Genomic DNA, 22,441 nt, shown 5'->3' with positions numbered 1-22,441 from the left:
TGCTCTGAAACTCTAGAATTCTATTCCTGAAGCTTTCAACTGTCTGAATACCTTGCAATAGCAATATTAACAGAATTCTCATTGACATCTTCATGTGAGTCATTGTGTTCAGTGACGAACTTGGCCAAGTTCAGTTGCAGCAGTAGATTTACTGATCAGACTAATGCTTCCTGCATAGCTCTCAAAACAGCCAAATGCAAGCAGGATATAAAATATTTGTCAGTGTTAGTGTAGCAACAAAAGACCCTATACTGAATATTTGTGATATCTCAAGATCTGCATTATATGTGGGCTGGTTTCTCGACAATTATTTTTGGTTTCTTTTGCTTCTGCTTGGTACTGAGCAAGCACTGCCGGACGGCTGTTATAACGCACAGTCGGTGTGAACGGCATGAGAGTTAAATTGTAAAGTGAGCTTTTTTGACTAAATCTCCTAAACTGATTTTGATTGAGTCTATCTTTAAAAATATTAATGTCAGAAATACTGCGCAAGTCTGGCGGCAGAAGATTCCACTCTCTTGGTGATCTTTGTTATAAGTATTTAAATTATTAAGATAATTTTCTTGCTATACCTTGCCTCAGATTGCAATGTTCATTTAAGATGTGGGAAGTACCAATCTTATCGAAAATGGTTGGAGGTTGGCTTGCCTGGCTCAAGATAATGCAACTGAGCTCTCGTTATTAGTCTGACCTGTTTGGTTACTCCATTGAAGTCCTCTTTGATTTTGGATAGTGTTGGTATTACACATTGGAAGATCAGCCTGATCAAGAGGTGGCATTCTGCCAATAGTAGGATGAGGACCAACCTCACCCTAGGTATCTCCAATCAAGTTCTTATTGGACAGAGCTAACAACTGGGAGTCAGGCAATCTAAGAGCATGTTTAAGCTACACCTCACCATTTGCTATTGTAAAAGAACATGACCAATCACACCCACTATTACATTTTTCAAGTACATGTTTGGGTCCACTTTTCACTGCAACCTTTGCTTCCCAAAGTAAACACCCTTTATCCTTTTGGGGGTGCTCCCAACGTTCAGAGTCAACGCTTTGAAACCATCCAAGAAACAAAGAGAAGTCAACATTCTCCACTTTCACAAGGCATTCCACACCTAATCCTATTTGATGGTTAGAGGGGAACATCCAAATGATAAGCAGAGTGAACCGCAGGAAGCTCAAACATATAAACTCGGAAGCCCATAAAGGAATCATGAAAAACTTAGATGTTCTCAATGTTATTTTCAATAGGCTTTACTGTTCATTACTGGATGCCTTGTTACTTATTGTATTAATTAATGGAATTTTCACTGGTATAACCTATTTGTTCAGTTAATTACATAATTTATTCCATATGCACTACTCAGGGCATGAAAAACATCTGCCTTGATACCACAAGAAAGCAGCAATCATACAAACTGCAAGTTACTCAAAAATGCCGTCTTGTTATAATTTACTGTTAATATTACTGGTTTTGAACACATTGTCTCATTTCTTTTGGTTTGTTTGCATCCAAGCATAGAGACATAACTGGCTGTTAAAAGTCAGTCTATAAACACGCACTTGTCCGCTGATGTCCGAATTTCTGTCGTCAGCACACACGAAATGCTGGAGGAACTCAGCAGGCCAGGCAGCATCTGTGGAAAAGACGTTTCAGACTGAGACTCCTGGTCAGGATTTGATGAAGAGACCCCTGTTGAAGGGTCTCGGCCTGAAACGCCAACTCTTTTACTTTTTCCATAGATGCTGCCTGGCCTGCTGAGTTCCCCCAGCATTTTGTGTGCATTGCTTGAATTTCCAGAATCTGCAGATTTTCTTGTCTTTCATTCACCAGGGAGATTCAGTGTCTAGCAGCCACAAATCTCAAGCTATTCTTTCTCTATCTGACAGAAGGACTTGGCCACAGCAGTAATTTTTGCACTATATTTTGTGTGCTCTCTCAGGATTATTGCGCCTCTGGGCCATTTCAAATGATAGGAATCAATGTTCCGAACTTGGCAATTCACCCCCCCCCCCCCCCCAAGTAACCATCACATTCCATTAGACTGAAACCAAGCAATCCAGATGTATTCACTGATTCCGAGTCTGCTGTCGAGAAAGATCCTTTTATAGTCATGCATTAAGTTCTGAAAGACTCTTGCTTATATTTTAAAGCTGCACGGTGCTGATATTGTTTGGAGGCATGGTCCTTTGAGGTTACCTGCCCTGGGCTGGTGGAAGCAGCCACAACAAGTGTTTCTGAATATTGCAAAGTGAATCTTCCCCTAAATACAATATCTAATCAAAATACAAATACAGGAAGTTAGTTCGGCAAATTCTGACTGGGTGATGGGTTTGCGTATGTAGGTGGTGACAACATTTTGAATGAGATAGCAGAAGAGAAGGAATTATTCTTCTACAGTGACAATGAGTGAGTTACTGAGGTTCTAATGAAAATGACTGCTCATTTAGTGTACCTGGCAGTGCATTTCAGACAGCTACCACTCTCCATGTAAAAAGAAAACGACTTCTGACATCTTCCCAGACTTTCCTCTACTCACCTTCAATGAATGTCCTCTGGTATTAGCCTTTAATGCCCTGAGAAAAAGGTGCTGGCTGCCCAATCTATCTATTCCTCTCATAATATCTATGTATGTATGTGTATATGTGCGTATATACAGACACACACACACACACACACACACACACACACACACACACACACACACACACACACACACACACACACACACACACACACACACACACACACACACACACACACACACACACACACACACACACACGTTATACCTTGATCAACTCACCTCTCATCCCCCATCATTCCAAAGAAAAAAGCCCGCACTTGTGTAACCACTCATCTAATGGCACGCTCTCTACTCCAGTCATCATCCTGGTAAATTTCCTCTCTAAAGATTCAACATCCTTCCTATAATGAGGTGACAAGAACTGAGCACAATATTCCAAGTCTGGTCTAACCAGAGATTTATTGAGCTGCAATGTTATCTCATGGCCCTTGAACTCAGTCCCATACTAAGGCCAGCACACCTTTAACCGCCCTATCAACTTGCATGGTGACGTTGATGCATCTATAGACACAAACCCCAAGATTCTTCTGATCCTCCACACTGCTAAGAATTCTGTTACTAAACTTGTACTCCACCCCAAGTTTGATCTGACTGATGAAATTCCGGTCAATGACTAGTCATTCATTGTGGCACCAAAGACAGGTAGCATCTCAGTAGTCAGTGACACCTGGTGTTTTCTAATACTTGTGTGCCAAGCACAGTTTGATGTGGCCACACACAAAGCTGGCCAGTAGGATAAGGCAATTTTGGGAAGGTATTTCTCCCCTTTCTCTTGAGAGTTGTACATTAAAGACCGGCATATGCATTCCATCCTTATCTCCAGATGAAATGAAGACTGGCTTGGGTGACTGCAATGTCAGAGGATTTGGAGAAGGACCACACCTGAATGGTCTACACCACCAAGGAAAGCTCCTGAGTGTAGATGCAAATCAATCTGCAGACAGGTCTGGAATCTCCACAGCGTCATCCACTTATAGAAATGCTTTGGTCTCTTTCTCCCACCACGAGGTCATCATCCCCTTGTCCCTCCTGGGAGATCCAGAGAAGGGCTCCAAACATGAAATGAACAAAAGAGAGGAAAGCAGGCAGCCTTGATGGCTCCTCATTCAATGGGGAAGCTTTCTACTGCCCATTAATTTGGACAACTGACGTCTGCGTGGAGTAGTTTGATCCAATCCCAGACTCCCTCTCCACAGCTCATGGCTGGAGAGCATGTGCATGATAGTCTATAAAAAGGCCTCCTCTTGGTCCAGGCTGGCCAGGAAGTTGTCCTAGCCATGTAGCACATAGGGAATAGCATCCCAGGCTGCCAAAACTTTTCCAGCCAGGTACAGCTGGGGCTTGGTCCACAAGGATCATGTGTCCCGGAGGAGACCTGACCCAATTGGCAGTGACATTAGACAGGATCAAGTAATCAAATCCAACAGTGAGGTAGGTTTCCATTTCCTGATGTCCCCCATCTGCTTGCCCTTTATCATGGGTTCTGACATGCCTCCATGCTAAAGCATCTCAGTAGGACCCAGCTGGTAAGCTGTCACCTCTGGGAATGACTTCATCAGCTCCTCCAGAGTCAGAGGCTGGTCCAAGCCCTCCCGCTTGCTGACCCCAGAGAATGGAGAACGGGAAGATCCGGGAGACTTGTGTGGTTCTGTCATTCACAACACGTGGAAGGATTTGCAGATCCTCAGTATGTAAGACTATGAGGATGTTGCTGATGAAGGTGAAGAACTGGTCAGTGCTGGAGGAAGTAGCATCAGCGTGCTCCAATGATTGGAAGATGATCATGGGGGATTCAAGCCAGGGGGTGAGTCTTGCAGGCAGCAGGGTAGTGCAATGGCTAGAGTCCCACTATTGTGATGCCAGTGACCTGGGTTCAATTCCACCACTGCCTATAAATTTTCACCAGTTTCCTCCCACAGTCCAAAGACAGAGGGTTAGTGATGATATATTGGCACTAGAAATGTAACGACACTTGTGTGCTGCCTATCACAATCCTCACTGATTTGATTTGACACAAAACAACATATTTCACTGTGCTTTTCAATATTTCAGGGTACAGGTGAGAAACAGAGCTAATTGTTCTCTTTATCTCACGGGGTTCCACAAACACATCTGCCTCCTCGACAACAGCAAGAGCAGATCCTGCACGCTTTTCTGAAGTGGACACAACTCCCTCTGGTACTCTTGTGTTTACTACCCCTCTTCTGGGAAATAGCTTTGGGAATCCAAGGCATCATTTTGTGAATGGAATGCTATCAGGATCCTGTGGTTTGCTCCTTCTGTTTTAATGGACATGACAGCTTAAGACTGAGAACTAAATTTCAATATTTCTCACTCTTATTCCTAGGTCCCAGTACTGGTGTGAGTGCAACTGAGGGAAATGGGGGTGGGGTCAGAATAAGTCACACCCATGAAAACACGTAAAGCTTCAACAGCCAGCTAGGTTAAAACCCCATCTCTGCATGTCACTTTCAAATGCTTTCTTAAATGATTATCAAGACTATCAAAGCATAACAATTTTTTCTGGATTTAGATACAATCAAAAACCACACACACACACACACACACACACACACACACACACACACACACACACACACACACACACACACACACACACACACACACACACACACACACACACACACACACACACACACACACTATGTCGAAGTTGTTTTCGACATTGGTGAGGCCTAATGTGGAGTATTGTGTGCAGCTTTGGGCACGTACCTACAAGAAAGATATAATTACGGTTGAAAATTTACATGGTGTTGTTAGGACTGGAGTTATGAGGAACAATTGAATAGATTAGAACGTTATTCCTTGGAATGTAGAAGATTGAGAGGCGATTTGATAGAGATATACAGAATTAATGAAGGGTATAAATAGGGTAAATGCAAGCTGGCTTTTTTCATTGAGGTTGAGTGAGATTGCAACTGGAGGTCATTGGCCAAGGGTGAAAGGTAAAAACTTAAGGGGTACATGAGAGTAAATGTCTTCACTCACAGGGTCGTGAGACAGTGGAATGAGCTACCCTGCAAGTGGTGCATGCGAGCTCGATTTCAACAGTTAATAGGAGTTTGGATAGGCACGTTGATGATAGGGCTATGGTCCCGTTGCAGGTCAATGGGAGTAGGCAGTTTAAATGGCTTGTCATGGACTAGAAGGGTCTGTTTCTGCGCGGTACTCTTCTATGACTCTGTATAAGTACTTCAAAATATTTTAAAGTATTTTGATAAACCCAATTAAAAGATGATTAAATGCTCACCTTAATCCTGCACAGCAATCTGCTCCAGTGGAACAATGAAGGACAATATCCTGGGCAGCTCTAACCTGAATCCAGTGCTAAGAGCTGCCTTCCCCGTTCAGACACAAAAAAACTTAGAGAGGAATCATTTTTGGTTATTTCTTTGTGATGTCGCCCACTTGTCTCCTGTCATGTTAACCAAAAAGCTAATTATTTGCAATCACTGACAATTGGCAACTGTTGCTACTCAATGATCACATGACTCCACTTATTATCATTTTACCCATTTCATGTAAACAGGAAAAATGGTCACACAGGAAAAGCAAGTCAACTAGGAACACCCATAACAACTGTACCAACAAAACATTCCAGAATTTATTTACAACAAGTTATTATAACAAGCTTTCTTAAAATAAGTAAATCCACTGTGAGCTCTCCCATATTGTGGGTACTCTGTCCTTACATAGTTAGCATACAATATGATATAATATGAAACAGTCAAGACTATCAAAGGATAAATTCTGTTCCCGAGTGATGCCTTTCTTGTTGGTTTGATCAGTTTCTCCTATTTAATTGTGTTGCTTGTTAACCTTAGTTGTATCAATTATTCAACTTTCCAGATCAAAAGTAGTGCCAGACTGTTAGCTTAATGAACAAGTTAAGCAAAATTTCAAAAGATTGGGAATAAATAATTTATGGTTTAGGGATCTGGAAACATTTAACAACTATATAGTATGTTCTAAATACAACCGTGAACTCAGTGCGGTTTCACAACTTCAGTCTGCCTCAAGTTCAAGAAGAATTTGCCCAGATCAGCAATAATTACAAATAAAAGTAAATAAGACTTAAAGTTTATCAATGGAGACATAAGGAGTTATTAACTGTTATATAAAATCTTATTACAGTTAGTAATTTGATTATCATACAGAACTACGTCCCGAGGATATATTTATATCAGTGGGGGAGGAAGTCATCTAGTTTTGTTGTGATATTTTCTGAATTCCCTGAAATGCAGTGTGATCCTATCTAATCTTAGAAGTTTGTGTGAAATCATATGAATGAACTGTGGTATTTAAACAATCAATAATCATTTGCCAACTATATTCTGTCCCAATAGAGAAGTAAGAGAAATTTGGGGATAAATCTAAGTTATTGCTTGTAAATGTTTTATATTCTTTATTATAATAATATATTACTTGTTAAATGTACCATGAATTTGTTACTTTCTTTAATAATTGTTCATAACTTTCCTACATGGTCCTACAATAGTGATCTCAAAATGTGCTTGAAAACAAAAGAAACAGACTGGTAGGGTTACTGGACAATAATGATATATGGTGGTGTAGCACCGTGGTACTATAGATAGAACAGTATGGTATATAGCCCAACACAACACTACAAAGGAGGTTTGTGGAAATTCAAAGAAAGGGGAAATGTCTGGTTAGTCATCTCCAGAAGATGATATCATACATTCCACTGCATGAGTTAAATCCAAGTTGCAATGTTTTTGGCGTTACTGTGGCCTTGCCAAGCCATGGCATGTCTACACAGATTTGCTACTTTCTGTGGAGCCACTTTTTGAGTCACAATTAAACACCTGAAGGTTATGGGATATGGAAATCATGCAATCGTCCCATCAGCCTACCCTGTCTTTCTCTGCAAGTAATTAGGTGGGAAAACTTAATCATATAACAAAGTGCTTATTCACAAACTGAGAATGCAAGAGTATCATCAGGGTCAGAATGCATAAACCACAAAAATAAGTGCAGAGGTTATATTGTGACTAATTGTAACCAAGACCTCTTGACCCATTGCATTCAATGCATGAAATCTGTGATGCCAGCTCATTACAATGAATTTAGCAGCAAGACTGTTACTTGCCTTTTTCCCACATTGGAGTTCAGCCGTAGTTGTGGTAAACACCACATTCAGTAACAGAGCAAGGATTAAAACCAGCCCCATACTTCTTGCAAGAGAAATGCTTGCAACTGCAAATTTCACAGGAGCTTTCAGACAAAGATTTTTGCACACGGTAATTTGCAAGCATCCTGATTGTCAGATCATAGCCTGGACAACCTGATTTTTGAGGTGGAGCAAGGAAGGAAGGAATGAGGAAAAGAAGGAAAAAAGAAAGGAGGGACAGAGAGTAGGAGAAAGGAAGGAACAAAAGTGGGCTCTTCTGGGTACGGGAGGTTTATAAGAGGGAAGAGGCTGTTTTGAGTTTGACATGAGTGACATGGTTTAAGACATGGATGCAGAGGTCACAAACATGATCAAATGAACACATCATCAGGATCCATCTAGCATACCAACATCACTACTGAATTTCAGCCAACCAGGTTACTGAACTGTCATTCAAATCCCAAACCAGGTAATGACCATTTCCAAAGTTAGAAAGCCATTCCTCTTCAATTTACCATTCTCATAACCACCATCAACAACCCTGGGTCACCATCAACTAAAACTTTAACAGGCCTAAACAGGCTGCCTGAGCTGTGTTGAGGTAGTATGGTACCTTTAAAGATGAGAAGCGACCTTCCACTCAACTTCATCATGACTCCTCAGAGCCTTGCCACTATTTTCAAGGCATAAATCTGTAGAACAATCTAATACTCTCCATTTATCTAGATGAGAAGGCGTCCAATAACTATCAAGTTGCTCCACTTCATAAACTAGTAAATAATGTGCTTGCAATACACACAAAGTGCTGGTGGAAAACAGCAGGCAGGCAGCATCTATGCATCTATGTATTTATATATCATAGATGCTGCCTGGCCTGCTGCGTTCCATCAGCATTTTGTGTGTGTTGCCTGAATTTCCAGCATCAGCAGATTTCCTCATGTTTGCATTTTTAAATAATATGCTTGTTAGAATACACAGCTTTAAACATTCACTCAGTCCAACACTGGCACTCAAAGGCTGCAGTGTGGACCACTCACAAGATGCATTGCAACAACTGAACGTACCTCCCAACTCCTTAATTTCTGCAACAAATTAGACCTATGACATCACTTAGAAATGTCACCACCTACAACTTCACACTTAAGACACATACCATGCTGACTTGGAAAGTATTGCCAAATCCTCATCATTGACAGAGCAAAACCCTAGAGTTCCTTACCCAACAGTGCAAAAACCACACCAACTAGGTTGGCTCAAGAAGGCAACATCCAAGAATAACAAAAAAATGAATTTACATTATGAATAGCCACAGGGGCTATCTAAAAGTCTGCTTCTAAAATATATCTATAACATCTAAAAGTCTGCTTAAGGAAAAGTTGTGCCATAAATTTCAGACTCATTATCAAACCAAGACCAGATTTAATGTAGCGGCAATGTACTACACCAAAGCCAGCCAAGCAAGTACATTAAAGATCACAACATTTTAAGTATGTTAGGGCAAATCATGCTCCGATTCCACCCATCTGTGACTCTTCCAAGAAGCTGTAACTAGTTTTGGTGCTCAGAATCAAATGTAACCAGAAAGTTTAATTTTGTAAAAGTCATATCTTCATATTTTTTGAGCTGGATTAACCATCATTCATTAAACTATTCCTCTTTACAGTAAAACACTTTCACCTGCATGAATCAAACCACGCTATGTGCCATTCTTAAATGTTGAGAGAAATATTTTTGAAACCTTCTGTAGCATTGGATAAACATCCTGTTGATGGATCCATTTCCCTCTAGTGACACAGTCTGACCCATTGAGAACTTCGCTCCATATTCCAGCATCTCCAGTCTGTAACACTGCCTGAATACATTAGTTGGTGGACTTACTTGATGATTTATATTGACCTAAAGTTAAAAAACACTTCTCAAAAGTAATGGAATTTGAAATGTCAATGCCAGCCAAAAGGTTGGCATTCTAACATCCTCTCATACAATTGGCAACCCACTTAGATGGTTATAATAAATATTTTATGCTGCGAGGGACATTTCTCTTAATTCTTGATTCTGCCATTACTGTATGATTGCTGCCTTTGAGAGCAGTTGTAGAGCTGTTGAATGCTCACTAACAGCTGGTATTGGGCATAACTGTTGCAGACTTTGTTGTCAGACTCGCTTTGACCACTGGCCTTACCTCAATCATTATGAGGCATATCGGTGGAAGATCTCAATTGTCACTCCCTCCCAGAAACAAAACTCACCCAAGGCATTGAGTTACTGTAGACCTCAATATATCAGGCACAGCTAATGACGAACAGAAAAACAGTTGCTGGAGGAACTGGGCTGGCCGAGCAACATCTGTGGGTGGGGGAGGAAGGGCTGTTGACATTTCAGATTGAAACCATGCATCAGTTCTGCTACTCCAGATTACATGGACTGTCTGTTTCCCATCACAGATGCTGCCTGACTCGTTGAGTTCCTCTACAGATTCAGCATGTTATGTCAACAGAATTGCTCCCCCCATGACACCCCAATAATAAGCAACAGAGATCTCCACTTAGTTTTTAATTATTTTTAGGATGCGAACAACATTGCCATGTTGATCCAGAGGATATTAGGAGCCAAGCACACTGTCTGGAACTCCTGTAATATAAAGATGAGACGTGGTAAAAATGGCAGAGAAAAACTTATCAGGTCAGCTGTGAGTCTGAGAGTGTTGGAATCCTCAAAACGTTTTTCTGATTAAATCAAAGGGATAACAAATAAGGTGGCTGCTAGTGAACAAAGTATTGCATTGTGCACAAGAGGAGGCAGAGGTAGTAGGAATGAGGCCACAGCTGGCCATATTTGCCACTCGCTATGTGCACACTGATTGCACCTTTCCACTGGTAACTCACTTGGGAGAAGCCCATCTGTGCAGATGTGAAGATACCAGCATATGGTTCTTTTCAATGATTCATTAATCACACCTTGTTTCTCCTAACTCCAAATCCATTTTTCTCATATTTTGAATGCAAACAACTGAACCATAGAGTACAAAATCACAGAAGAATGTACATTGACCTACTGCTTTCCTGTTGACCAAAGATGGACATTAAGTTGGTCCTCCAGGTTATGGGTCTGACAGTGTTTATCCAGGTACCCTTCAAATGTTTAAGGGCTTCTTTCCCTTTCAAGCTGTGAACTCCAGCTCCTGCTGCTCAAAAAATTGAATTAGTTTTTCTCAGTCTCCTTAATTTCTTCTATCAATTAACTTCAAGCAATGCTCCCTGATTGCTGACTTCTCCACTGAAGGAAAGAGTTCTTTATTAGAGACACAAAAGACCGCAGATGCTGGAACGTGGAGCAGCAAGCAATCTGCTGGAGCAACTCAATAGGTTGAGAATTATCTGTGGGGGGGGGGGGGGGGAAGAAAGGAATTGCTGCAGTATTCTTTTCCTCTCAAAGATGCTGCTCCACCTGTGGAGTTCCTGGGCAGATTATTTGTGGCAATAGTTCTTTACTGTTTGTTTTGCCTGGATCTCACATAGTTTTATACTCTCATTTAAATACCCTCTCATTCTCCTTTTTCTAGACTAGATTTGTTATCTCTAGAGCAATCTTTCTTCCTAATTGTATCTCTCCAGTACTAGTTATATCTTTGTAAACCTGGACTGTGATTTTCTAGTGCCTGCAAATGTCCCCTGTGAGGTGATGACCAGAACTATGGTCTAAGCAGTATCTTGTATAATCATTGCAAGCTTGATCAACAAAAGGCTCACCTTCTGTGTTAACACTATATATATATAGTTAACACTATAACCAACTTGATTTGGGGGATTTGTGAACATGTACTTCAAGAATCTTCCTTTACATTAGTTAAAATCCTTTTATTTAGCACAAGATCCCTTATCTAGTTTGCTCTCCCCAAATACATTACTTGTTCTCCTCCGAATTAATTCCATTTGCAACTTCTGTGCTCATTTATCCAGTCTATTAATTCCTAAACCTCTAAACTTTCTTCCCCCCTCTATCACCCATGCAACACTGTTATCTCCTCAAACCATTCACTCATGATTGTCAGATCTGACCGTCCTCTAAAAACTCCATTATGATTATCGTTGATTAAGCTGCACATCTTAATAACATTGTTTCATTCCCATCCCTCAGAAAGTTTTGCCAACTGCTTGCTCCGAGACTGGCTGGCCTTCAGCTAGGCTCATTTAATCCAGAACTATTAGTGTGAACTCTTAGCACGGAGCCCCATGACTACCTGTGATTCAGAGACAGCACTAATAAATATTATTGTGTGTACTTTTATATACATCTTCCTTCCTGGGAGCTTAGATGTCCAATTTATATAGATAGGTTGATGACCAAAAATTACCGTATATTAATATAATTCTAAAAGAAAGAGTATGTCTTAATCACATCACTGGAATCCAAACATAGAATACAGTGCTAATGACATAAAACAAATGGAAACTGGACTCTGCAATTGAGGGATCAAGTGGAAATCTGACTTCTGATTTACTAACACACATTCAAAATTAACCAAGACTTTTTATGCTGTGACAATGATTCAGTGGTTCATTACAATCTTGTCGTCAGCATAACAATCATTTAATCCACAGAATTGATGAATGGACAGAGCAGTGTTCTTGTAGTATAATTAACAAGTCTCTCTGTTGTTTTCATTAAAATATGAGTTGAAAGTATCCTTCATTTACACATTAAAATATATTATCTGAACAATCCAATGTGTAAACTAAGAACGGCATACACTTCTTTAAGCACAGTTCTACACAGTATCAAACAGTGCACTGTTTCAATGCTGCTCATAGGGTTTCATTGATTTTAAACTATAAAACCTTGACGAACAGGATTTATAACAGACATAAATGAGCGCAATGCATTTCATCCATATCAGGAAAGTACGTGCATCAAAGTTTCAAGTGAATATATAATGTTTATTTTAATTGGCAACATGGTCTTAATAAGCATCTACTTTGCAGACCCCATGCAGTCCTGACTGCAGAGAAACACATCAATCACCAGGCTCCAACAGACAAGTCATTACTGTAGGCAATTTCTAAAGATGTTTCCAAACCATTTCGCAAAGAGCCCCTCATAACTGATGGCTAACGAAACAGAAATAGCATTAATTCTGTGGGTAATTACAGGCTATTCAGCAAAAATGATTTATTTTAAATTTCCTGTACAGTCATTACTACAAAATTACCTAACTCTGGCTGCAGAAATATGATAGCCTCCTTAATGCCCGTCTCTAATTTGTTTGTATCTGGTAGCAAAGTGATGTCAATATCAACATTTAACGTTTCAGCCAAGTAGAAGACTATATATTCATAAAATCTTCATGCAATCTAGCACAAAGTAGATTGGTCAATGTTTCTGCTTTTTTCACTTTATCAGCGGTGAATGCTGGTGTTATATTGTGTCATTGTGAAACAGAAGAATAGAAACACACTCTCCATTCAGGACCCTGGTCAGACCCCACTTGGAGTACTGTGCTCAGTTCTGGTCACCTCACTACAGGAAGGATGTCAAAATGATAGAAAGGGTCCAGAGGAGATTTACAAGGATGTTGCCTGGATTGCGGAGCATGCCTTATGAGAATAGGTTGAGTGAACTTGGCCTTCTCTCCTTGGAGCGACGGAGAATGAGAGGTGACCTGATCGAGGTGTATAAGATAATGAGAGGCATTGATCGTGTGGATAGTCAGAGGCTTTTTCCCAGGGCTGAAATGGCTAGCATGAAAGGGCACAGTGCTTGGAAGTAGTTACAGAAGAGACATCAGGGGTAAGTTTTTTTACACAGAGAGTGATCAGTGCGTGGAATGGGCTGCTGGCAACGGTGGTGGAGGTGGATATGATAGGGTCTTTTAAGAGACTCTTGGATAGGTACATGGAGCTTAGAAAATGTAGAGGTCTATGTGTAACCCTAGGTAATTTCTAAAGTAAGTACATGTTTGGCACAGGTTTGTGGGCCAAAGGGCCTGCATTGTGCTGTAGGTTTTCTGTGTTTCATAGACTGATGCCAACAGTCAGTAACTTAAAAAAAGTCTGATAATCCTTGTTTTTTCATCTCTTACTGTTATTACTTTCTATTTCACTATATACATTAATATAACTCTGTAGACAACTATCATATCAACTTTCCAAATGTCTGTCTGTGAAGCATGGTTTAAATTTTATTTCCTGCTCACTTATCACTAAAAACAAGTGAGCTGCTCTGCAGAACCATGCAGATAATCTGACATTGCTTGTTGTATGAACAAGGTAGACCTTGAGTGAAGTGCAAACAATAAAATTTTGCACTTGATTGGACACAACTTGATCTGAAGTGAAATATTCTCCGTAAGTTGAGAGCCTGTAGTAAGTAAAAGTAATCATTTGGGAAAAAATGTCTTCCACTGCTGCGGTTAAGTGGTCGGCTTTTTACAAAAGGCACCTGATTTGTAGCACAAAAGGACAACGATTACACCACAAATATGTGATAGGAAAGGTAATTGTGCACTTCTTCAGTGGCTTGACAAAACAAATATAATTAAATGAAACTAAAGGTCCGATCTATGAAAAACAATACAGATACTAAGAAGTTTTATAAAATGATGAGGGGCATAGATAAAATGTATTGCCACTGGTTTTTCCCCAAGGTAGGTGAGTATAAAGTTAGAGGACAAAGGTTTAAATTGAGAAGAGAAAGATTTAAAGGAGGCACTGGAGGCAAATATTCACACAGAGGGAGGTGAGTATAAGCATTGAGCAGCCAGAGCTAGTGCCGGAGGCAGGCACAATTTGTTTGTTTATTGATTAGTGTTGGGTCGCATGACATGGGCGACTGTGGTCCTTCCATGACCACAAATGATTTTGGCAAACTTTTGTACAGAACTGGTTTGCCATTGACTTCTTCTGGGCAGTGGCTTTACAAGATGGGTGACCCCAGCCATTATCAATACTCTTCAGAGGTTGTCGGCCTGGTGTCCAGCGGTCACACAACCAGGACTTGTGATCTGCACCAGCTGCTCGTACAACCATCCACCACCTGCTCCCATGGCTTCACGTGTCCCTGATTGGGTGGTAGGGCAAAGCAAGTGCTACACCTTGCCCAAGGGTGACCTGCAGGCTAGCGGAGGAAAGGAACACATTACACCTCCTTTGGTAGAGACGTATCTCGACCCTGCCACTCCAGGTCCAATTACAACATTTAAAAAAAAGACAGGTATGTGTATAAGAAAGGCTATGGGCCAGGCAGAGGTAAATAGGACTAACTCTTGGAGAACCTTGGTCGTGATGGATAAGTTAGGCTGAAAGCCCTACTTCTATGCTATATAAGTCTACATATCTAACTGTATACCATAGTACCTGGGATACATATAACAGATCGATAAAAACATAAAATATACTGAATTGAATCACTGAGATCAGAGGAATATGAAATGCATATTGTGTCCATGACTTGTTTTTAAATGTTCGGATTTGGCCAGAATATTCCTTAAGTTTGCCCCATAATCACAGCAAGCAATGTGGCAGGCATGATTCTGATGTCCTATTCCAATAATGTACAAAAATCCCTTGGGGCACCATTATGTTCTTTCTGAATATATCTGACGAGCTACAAATCATTTGTTGACCTAATCATACCCTTCTATATTCTGAGCATAAATCATTTATTTAACTTTTTTTTTTCACCCTGGGCAGGTTTCAGAAGAGCTTTTTCTTTACTGTAATAGGCAGAAATGACATAGTGAAGGAACAGAAACAGCTTGTTTAGGCAGGATTATACGCAAATGTGTTTCAGGAATAAAGGTATTCTCCACAACATAACAAGACAAAAATACAAGTTAAAAAGCATTTCAAATCAAAAAATACAGAATATTAATATATTAATTACAAGCAGTCTAAGATAACTTTTCATAAAATTTACACAATTCTTGATCCCATTTTCCAGTAGCCTCACAATATTCACTAAAGTTACCATCTATTAATTGTTAGTAATTCTTTTTCAAACAAACATAATTATAGAGTCATGGAGGATTACAGCACAGAAATGGGCCCTTTGCCCCATCTGGTCTGAGTCATTCTGTTAATCTGCCTAGTACCATCCGCATGTAGACCATAGCCCTTCATAACTTGGTAAGCCATGTACTTATCCAAACTTCTCTTAAATGTTTAAATCAATCCTGCATCCATTACTTCTGCTAGCAGCTTGTTCCACACCCACACTGCCCTCTGAGTGAACACGATCCCCCTCAGTTTCCCCTTAAATATTTTACCTCTCACTCCTAACCTACAACCTCTGGTTCTAGTCTTACCCAACCTCAGTGGAAAAAGCCAGCTTGTGTTTACGCTGTCTATACCTCTCATAATTTTGTATACATCAATCAAATCTCCACTCATTCTCCCATGTTGCAGGGAAGAAAGTCGTATCCTATTCAATTGTTCCCTATAATTCAATTCCTCAAGTGTCGGCAACACCCTTGTAAACTTTCTCCGCACTCTTTCAATCCTATTGATATATTTCCTGTGGATAGGTGACCAGAATTGCTCACAATACTCCATTTCTGGCTCCACCAATGTCATATAAAATCTTCCACATAACATCCCAACTCCTGTGCTCAGTACTCTGACTTATGAAAGCCAAATTGCCGAATACTCTCTTTATGACCCTGTCTACCTGTAAAGGCACTTCCAAGGAATTATTGATCTATATTCCCCAATCCCTCTGTTCCACCTTGCTCTTCAGTGCCCTGCCTTTCTCTGTGTAAGTCCTACTCTGGTTTGTGCAACACTTTCACACTTGTCTGCATTAAATTCCATCTGTCGTGTTTCAGCTCATTTTCCCAGCTGGTCCAGATACCACTGCAAGCTTTGCTGGCCTTTCTCACTGTCCACTTTGCCTCCAGTCGGTGTCATCTACAAATTTCCCAATTATCCAAAATTATTAATATTCTGTAGATGACAAAGAGCAACGGACCAAGCTCTGAACCCGGCAGCACACCACGAGTCACAGGTCTGCAGTCAGAGAGGCAACCATCTACTACCACTCTCTGGCTTCTTCCACGAAGCCAATGTTGAATCCAATTTACTACTTTATCCTGAATGTCCCACACACAAATAGTCAGTAATAATTCAGTAAATGGGAAGTTTCCCATTTTTGTGCAGCTGACAGGGGATCTCAGTGGAAGTTGTTGATACAAATGTGCATTTCAATTACTAGTCTGAAGCTCTAATGCAGCTGAATTTCCAACACGCACTGTCAATAACTTGACTCTTCATAAAGACAAAGAGTTTTACACCAGTATTAGTGATTATCTTTTTTAAAGTTTCAGTTTGCACTAGTATTCATGCCTTCCACATAGTAAAACTTGTGCATTTCACAGTAGTGTGCTCAGACAAGGACAGATCAAGAGAGAGATGATGGAGTAGGAAAGTATTGGGGAGAAGATCAGTGCTTAGGGTCTAGACAGATGACACCCAAAAGTGGAACAAAGGAGCTGGAGGATATGCAAGAGGAGATAGAGAACGCTTCATGGAAGATAGAGGCCTGGAAAGGAGAAAGATATGCAGATAATCCAAGACCATTCATAAATGTGATCTTGAGGAGGTGAATTTTAAAATGCAGAATAGAGACTAATGTAGGTCAGAGAACACAGTGATGGGTGACTGGTGCAGGCAACTAAACCTTGGGGGTATACATTCATGGGTGATTGGTGATACATTAAAATAGTTCAGTCTGGAGATAAGACACATGAACCAGAATTCCAACAGCAGGTAGTGGCCATTTGCTAAAATTGGGGTTATATACTGAAGGTGGAAGTCAGTGATCAGAATGTGGAGTTGGAGACTATATCAAGACCGAATTGCAAATGACATGAACTGTCTAATTTCACATTTGTCAACAAGCAGAATAGAAGATGGTCAATGGAAATGAAGATGAAGGAAGAAAGCTTGTGACCAGAATCACAATCAGCTTGGTCCTTCCTTGTCTTACTTGAACAAAATGGAGCTCATCCACAACTAAATGTCAGGTGATGGAGGGTATGAGAGAGGTGGTGGAGGGGTAGAGCTGCATGTTGCCAGCAAATATGAAGGAACAAGTAGAGGTTAGCAAGGGAGAGTTTGGGGATGAGCTATTGCAGTCTGGTTCTGAGTGGATGGATGAGAGTGGAGCCAGGTTAAAGCATTCCCACTCAACTGGACAGGAGCAGAAAAGGGTGGGTGGTTGAGAGGTGACATGTTCCACTACTTCAAAGAGTCTAAGGCCTTACATTAATGACCCCTGAGCTTGAGATCAGTAGCCAGAGAATGTTACATCAGTGATAAGGAAATTATTGGAGAGGATTCTCAGGAAATGATATAAATACCTTTGGAAAATCATAATAGGAATATTTGGCATGGCTTTGGACAAGGTAAGTCCTGTCTCACAACCTTAACAGAGCATTTTCAGGAAGTGTCAACGATGATTGGCAAGAGTTGAGCTACAGTATGAGAGCTGTGTATATGGATACTGAACATTTTTCAAGATCTTTGTTGGTACAGTGAACTGAATCCAAAATTGGCTAGGTCATTGAAAGCAGGGGTAGTTGCAGAGGGCTGTGATTCTGACTTAGAGATATGTGACCAGTGACATTCTGCAAGGATCAGGGCTGGGGACGTTGCTGTTTGTAATATATGTTTATGATTTCGATAGAAGTGTAGCTGGTTTAATTAGCAAGTTTGAAGGTGATACAAAAATTGGTAGAGATCTGGATCACGAAGAAGGCTGTCATATGATACAGCAGGATAGGGATCAGTTGGAAATATATGGATGGAGTTTAACCCTGACAAGTGTAGATAATGCATTTTGAAAGGTTACTTGCAAGAGGAAAGTGTACAATATGTAGCAGGACCCTAAGGATGTTGCAGTGCAGGTTTGTGGCTCATGGAAGGGGCAACACAAATGAAGACACGATAAAGAAGGCATACAGGATACTCGCCTTGACTACGCTGAGCATAAAAGTTGTAAGTCATGCAGCAGCTGAATATAACATTGCTTAGGCCACATTTAGAGTGTTAAATGAAGCTCTGGTTGCCCGGCTATAGAGAGGATGTGGAGGCTTCACAGGAATTTGTAGAAGGCGCACGGGTGTTGCCCGGATTAGGGAGTATTAGCTAAAAGGAGACGTTAGACAAAATTGGATTGTTTTCCCTGGAGTATTGGTGGGGAAACCTGGTCGAAATATACAAAATTATTAGAGGGTCAGAGAGAGTAGTTCTTTTTCTCAGGGTGAAAATGTCAAATACTAGAGCCGTAGAAGTAAAGTGAGAGGGAAAAGCTTAAAGTAGATTTATGAAGCAAGGTTTTTATACACAGTTGGTGGATGGCAGTGTAAATGCGCAAAAGTCACTACACATGGTAACCACATCCCCACAGTATTGTAACAAATGTCACTAACAATACAGGACTGATCAGAAAAAAAATATACAAAAAGCGGAGGGAGAAAAATACTTCTGCCGTTCATAGGAATGTCCATATGTATGGATGGTGAACTTCGAATTCAATAATATTATGGAAAGGTGTCCTTGTCAGACATTTTTTGCCCATTCCTCTGCATGGACAGATCCCACCTTGAAGTTGCAGAAAAGAATACCATGGATAAGTGGACTTTAGAGCTGAATAATTTCCAAAATGGAAACTTTTTTAAACAAGTAGTGACATGCCTGGAGGTGAGGTGGTCCATGCAACTGATGGAAGAGCGGGGTAAGAAAACTCCAAGAACAATATCAGAGCAAACAAGGGAAGCTGGGTAGTCAATTTAATGAAGTCTGATGACCATTAGGTTGGCTTGGTATTCAAGGTAAGTTCAGAGAAGGGTTTTGTTTGTAACGGGGTTCAACCCACTAAAGCAGGAAGATATTGGACTAGAAACAGAAACAGTCGTTGGCGGTGTGGGAGGGCTTACAGGGAAGGCTTACATCGGGGGAAACCGAGGATGATGGATTTGATGTTTGCAGAGTGAAAACCGAAGACAGCAGTTCCCGAAGATGCCTGATATGATCCAGGAAATGTTGATGGTTCTTTCGCCCCAGCACCTCCGAGGCACAGATAATGGGCCGCACACTGTCAAATCACCAGGGTGGGAGAAAGTCTGATTTCTACTTCGGAGGGTGGGGGAAGAGGAGGACACCAATGACAGATTAGTAAATGGTGCAGAATATGGATAGTCGCGGAATAATAAAGCAACACTGAATCCTGGAAATATCTACTCTTAATATATTAGTAGCAACCTCAGATCACCGCTGACGAAATATTTCACGTATCCCCATGACTTTCGCCTCTCTCACTTAAATTGCAGGTGGAATTGAAGGGCAGGGAAGTGGGGATGCGTTACGAGCCCATTCGCTGATGCCAGCAGCGATAGCTCACAGTTAAATATCTGCTTTCCGCGAGTCACAACAGGTATCAGCGGCAAAATGTACCTACCTGCGGGGCAGTTGCACTCAGTTGATGCTTCTCTCACAGTTCTGCGTTTTGCTGCGTCTTCGTGGAATTTCTGCTGGAAGAGAAGGGACAATGTAACATCTTTCAGCAACTTGATCAGCGGGGTCTTCTTTGAGGTGTTCGGGAGCATGGCGGCACACCGGGTTTAGAAGCGTGCCAGGACCAGGAACGGCAGTGCAATGTGGCACAGTAGCTTAGTGCAGTCAAACTGCCGAGCAAATTGCAAGTACAAGCGGGAGGTGTGCAACACTCTCCCCACTCTTGTCAGGTCACCGACGGGGTCTAAAATCGGCACTGTCCGTTTGGTTAACACTGGGATATTCTGCAAGCGACCAGGAGCGATGCACGGTAGCAGCCGCGCTGGGCGGTCCAGGGACTCGGATGGGGGATCGGCCGCCGCACGCCGCCGGGACCTGTCCGCTACCTGGCTCAGGAGGTGCTCCACCTTCTCCTGGACGAGCACTCGCATCCGATCGGCCGCCGAACCGGTGTCGAGGGGAGGCAGCAAGGCAGCCCCCTTTACATTCTCCAGGTCGAGGATCCGCTCTTCCAGCTGCGAAGTTTTGACGCTGAGGCAGATGCAGAAAGCCACCGAGCCCAGCGACAGCAGGGACCACAAGGCGCTGGAGAGGGACCAGCAGCCCCTGACCCCCGGCGGCGCCAGGCTCCAAGCCACCGCGGCTGCTTCAACCTGACGCTTGGAACTCCGCTCCGTGGACGCTTTCGGCATGCTGGGGTCTCCACCGCAAGCCAATTCTCAAAGCACCAAGCCCCAGTGAGTGAAATCAACACCGATAAATCCTCAGTGGCAACTGGACAATTCACAATATATATGGAGAGATCTCTCTGCTTCTCTCTCGCCCAGTCTCTCCAATGGGGTTCTGGTCAACTGGGCTTCTTGTTCCCCTAGTCTGGTCAGCTTCAGTGAATGGACCTGTTGCTGTGGCCGCTTCTACCTGTGACTCCGGTAACTGAGTGAGGATGGTGTGTTCGGCTCCTGACTCGCTCCTCGCTCTCTCTCTCTCTCTCTCTCTCTCTCTCTCTCTCTGCGTCTTGCCAGCGATTCAATATTCTGGACTAGTTTGCCGCGTACTGACCGCAGACGGTAAATACGGCTCCGGATCGCAGCCGCAGGCTGATTAACATAATTCTGTTTAGATATTCAAGCAGAACCTCCCCGGCGCGGCTGGCCGGTGCGGGGAGCAGCGCCCCGTACCGTGCTCCCCGGATCTGACAGCCCCCTCCCACCCCACCGCAAACTCGGGCTCAGGGGCAAAGCTGGAGACATCCGCGTGGACGACTTTTAGTGGGTGGCAGCATTTAAAGTTAAATCCGGCATTTGGTCAGATTTCCAAGCGCGGAAGCTAAAATACCGGCTGGTGGAACTGGCGGAGGGCACTGGACATACCCCGATAGAAACGCGCCAAAGAGGAGGGCAAGATTTGACTTAAATCACCCGCATCCCACTCCTGCCTCAATAAAAGACTACGCACAGACTGACTTGGCCAAGTTAGACCACAGGTAGTAGTACATCATTAAACAATAAGATGAGCAAGTTCTTTAACAAGCAGCTATTCACAGATAGTGTGGATTAGCTAAGGACCCCCTCCTTCTCCATTCCTCCGGGGGGGGGGGAGCGGGTGAACTGTTGCCATTCCAATACTCATTAAAGGGTTTCGGCCCGAAATACGAACTTATGCTTCTATTCCCGCGTACGCGGAGGGCGACCCACGTGCTTATTTTACACGCTGGCTTCCTGTTTTTTTCGGGGGTGGTGGTGTGACTGATGGGTAGGACTAAGAGGCCTCTGCCTCCCTGGGCAGTTTGTGGGGAGGTGCGCATCTCCCGTCATTTCAAGGCTGCTGAGGAGATCTCTATGTTCTCATAATACAACTTAAATGTTCTCAATCGCAATCGGAATGCCCGTACCTAAGCAGTTAATGGGCCAGGGATTCCCACAAATCCATAGGATATTGCATATTTGCAACATCCTCTACTCTTTCCTCTCGTGCACCGGGAAATCTCTTGCTGTGAAGGCGGTCAAAGTAAAGTCACCCGTTTCGAGAGTCTGGAGCTGGGCCTGTGAAAGACACGGTGTCGGTGCTGAGTAATGTTGAAAATGGTGGCCCTGGGGAGGACTGGCATTGGTTTGCTCAGCTTTACAGTGGATTTGGAGAATTTTGCAGATTGTGTTAGTAATACCTCTTCAGAATATGGAGGTACCTACCACCTGT

The 22,441-nt window shown here is 42.2% G+C and overlaps 1 protein-coding gene across 1 annotated transcript in view; it reads right to left on the bottom strand.

Moving 5' to 3' along the window:
• The window catches only part of LOC140737555 (collagen alpha-1(XXV) chain-like), a 366,450-nt gene extending 345,225 nt beyond the window's left edge, over positions 1-21,225 (bottom strand). Inside the window, exons 1-2 of the mRNA XM_073063997.1 lie at positions 20,632-21,225; positions 20,190-20,262 (exon numbers count right to left, since the gene is read on the bottom strand). Of these exons, the coding sequence (XP_072920098.1) occupies positions 20,190-20,262; positions 20,632-20,937 (379 nt within the window). The 5' untranslated portion in view covers positions 20,938-21,225. The remainder of the gene's footprint in view (positions 1-20,189; positions 20,263-20,631) is intronic.
• Between the last annotated feature and the right edge of the window lie 1,216 nt (positions 21,226-22,441).

This window comes from Hemitrygon akajei, chromosome 13, assembly GCF_048418815.1.
Source record: "Hemitrygon akajei chromosome 13, sHemAka1.3, whole genome shotgun sequence".
NCBI lineage: Eukaryota > Metazoa > Chordata > Chondrichthyes > Myliobatiformes > Dasyatidae > Hemitrygon > Hemitrygon akajei.
The sequence above is the reverse complement of the archived record's forward strand: the minus strand, read 5'-3'. Positions and strand labels throughout refer to the sequence as shown.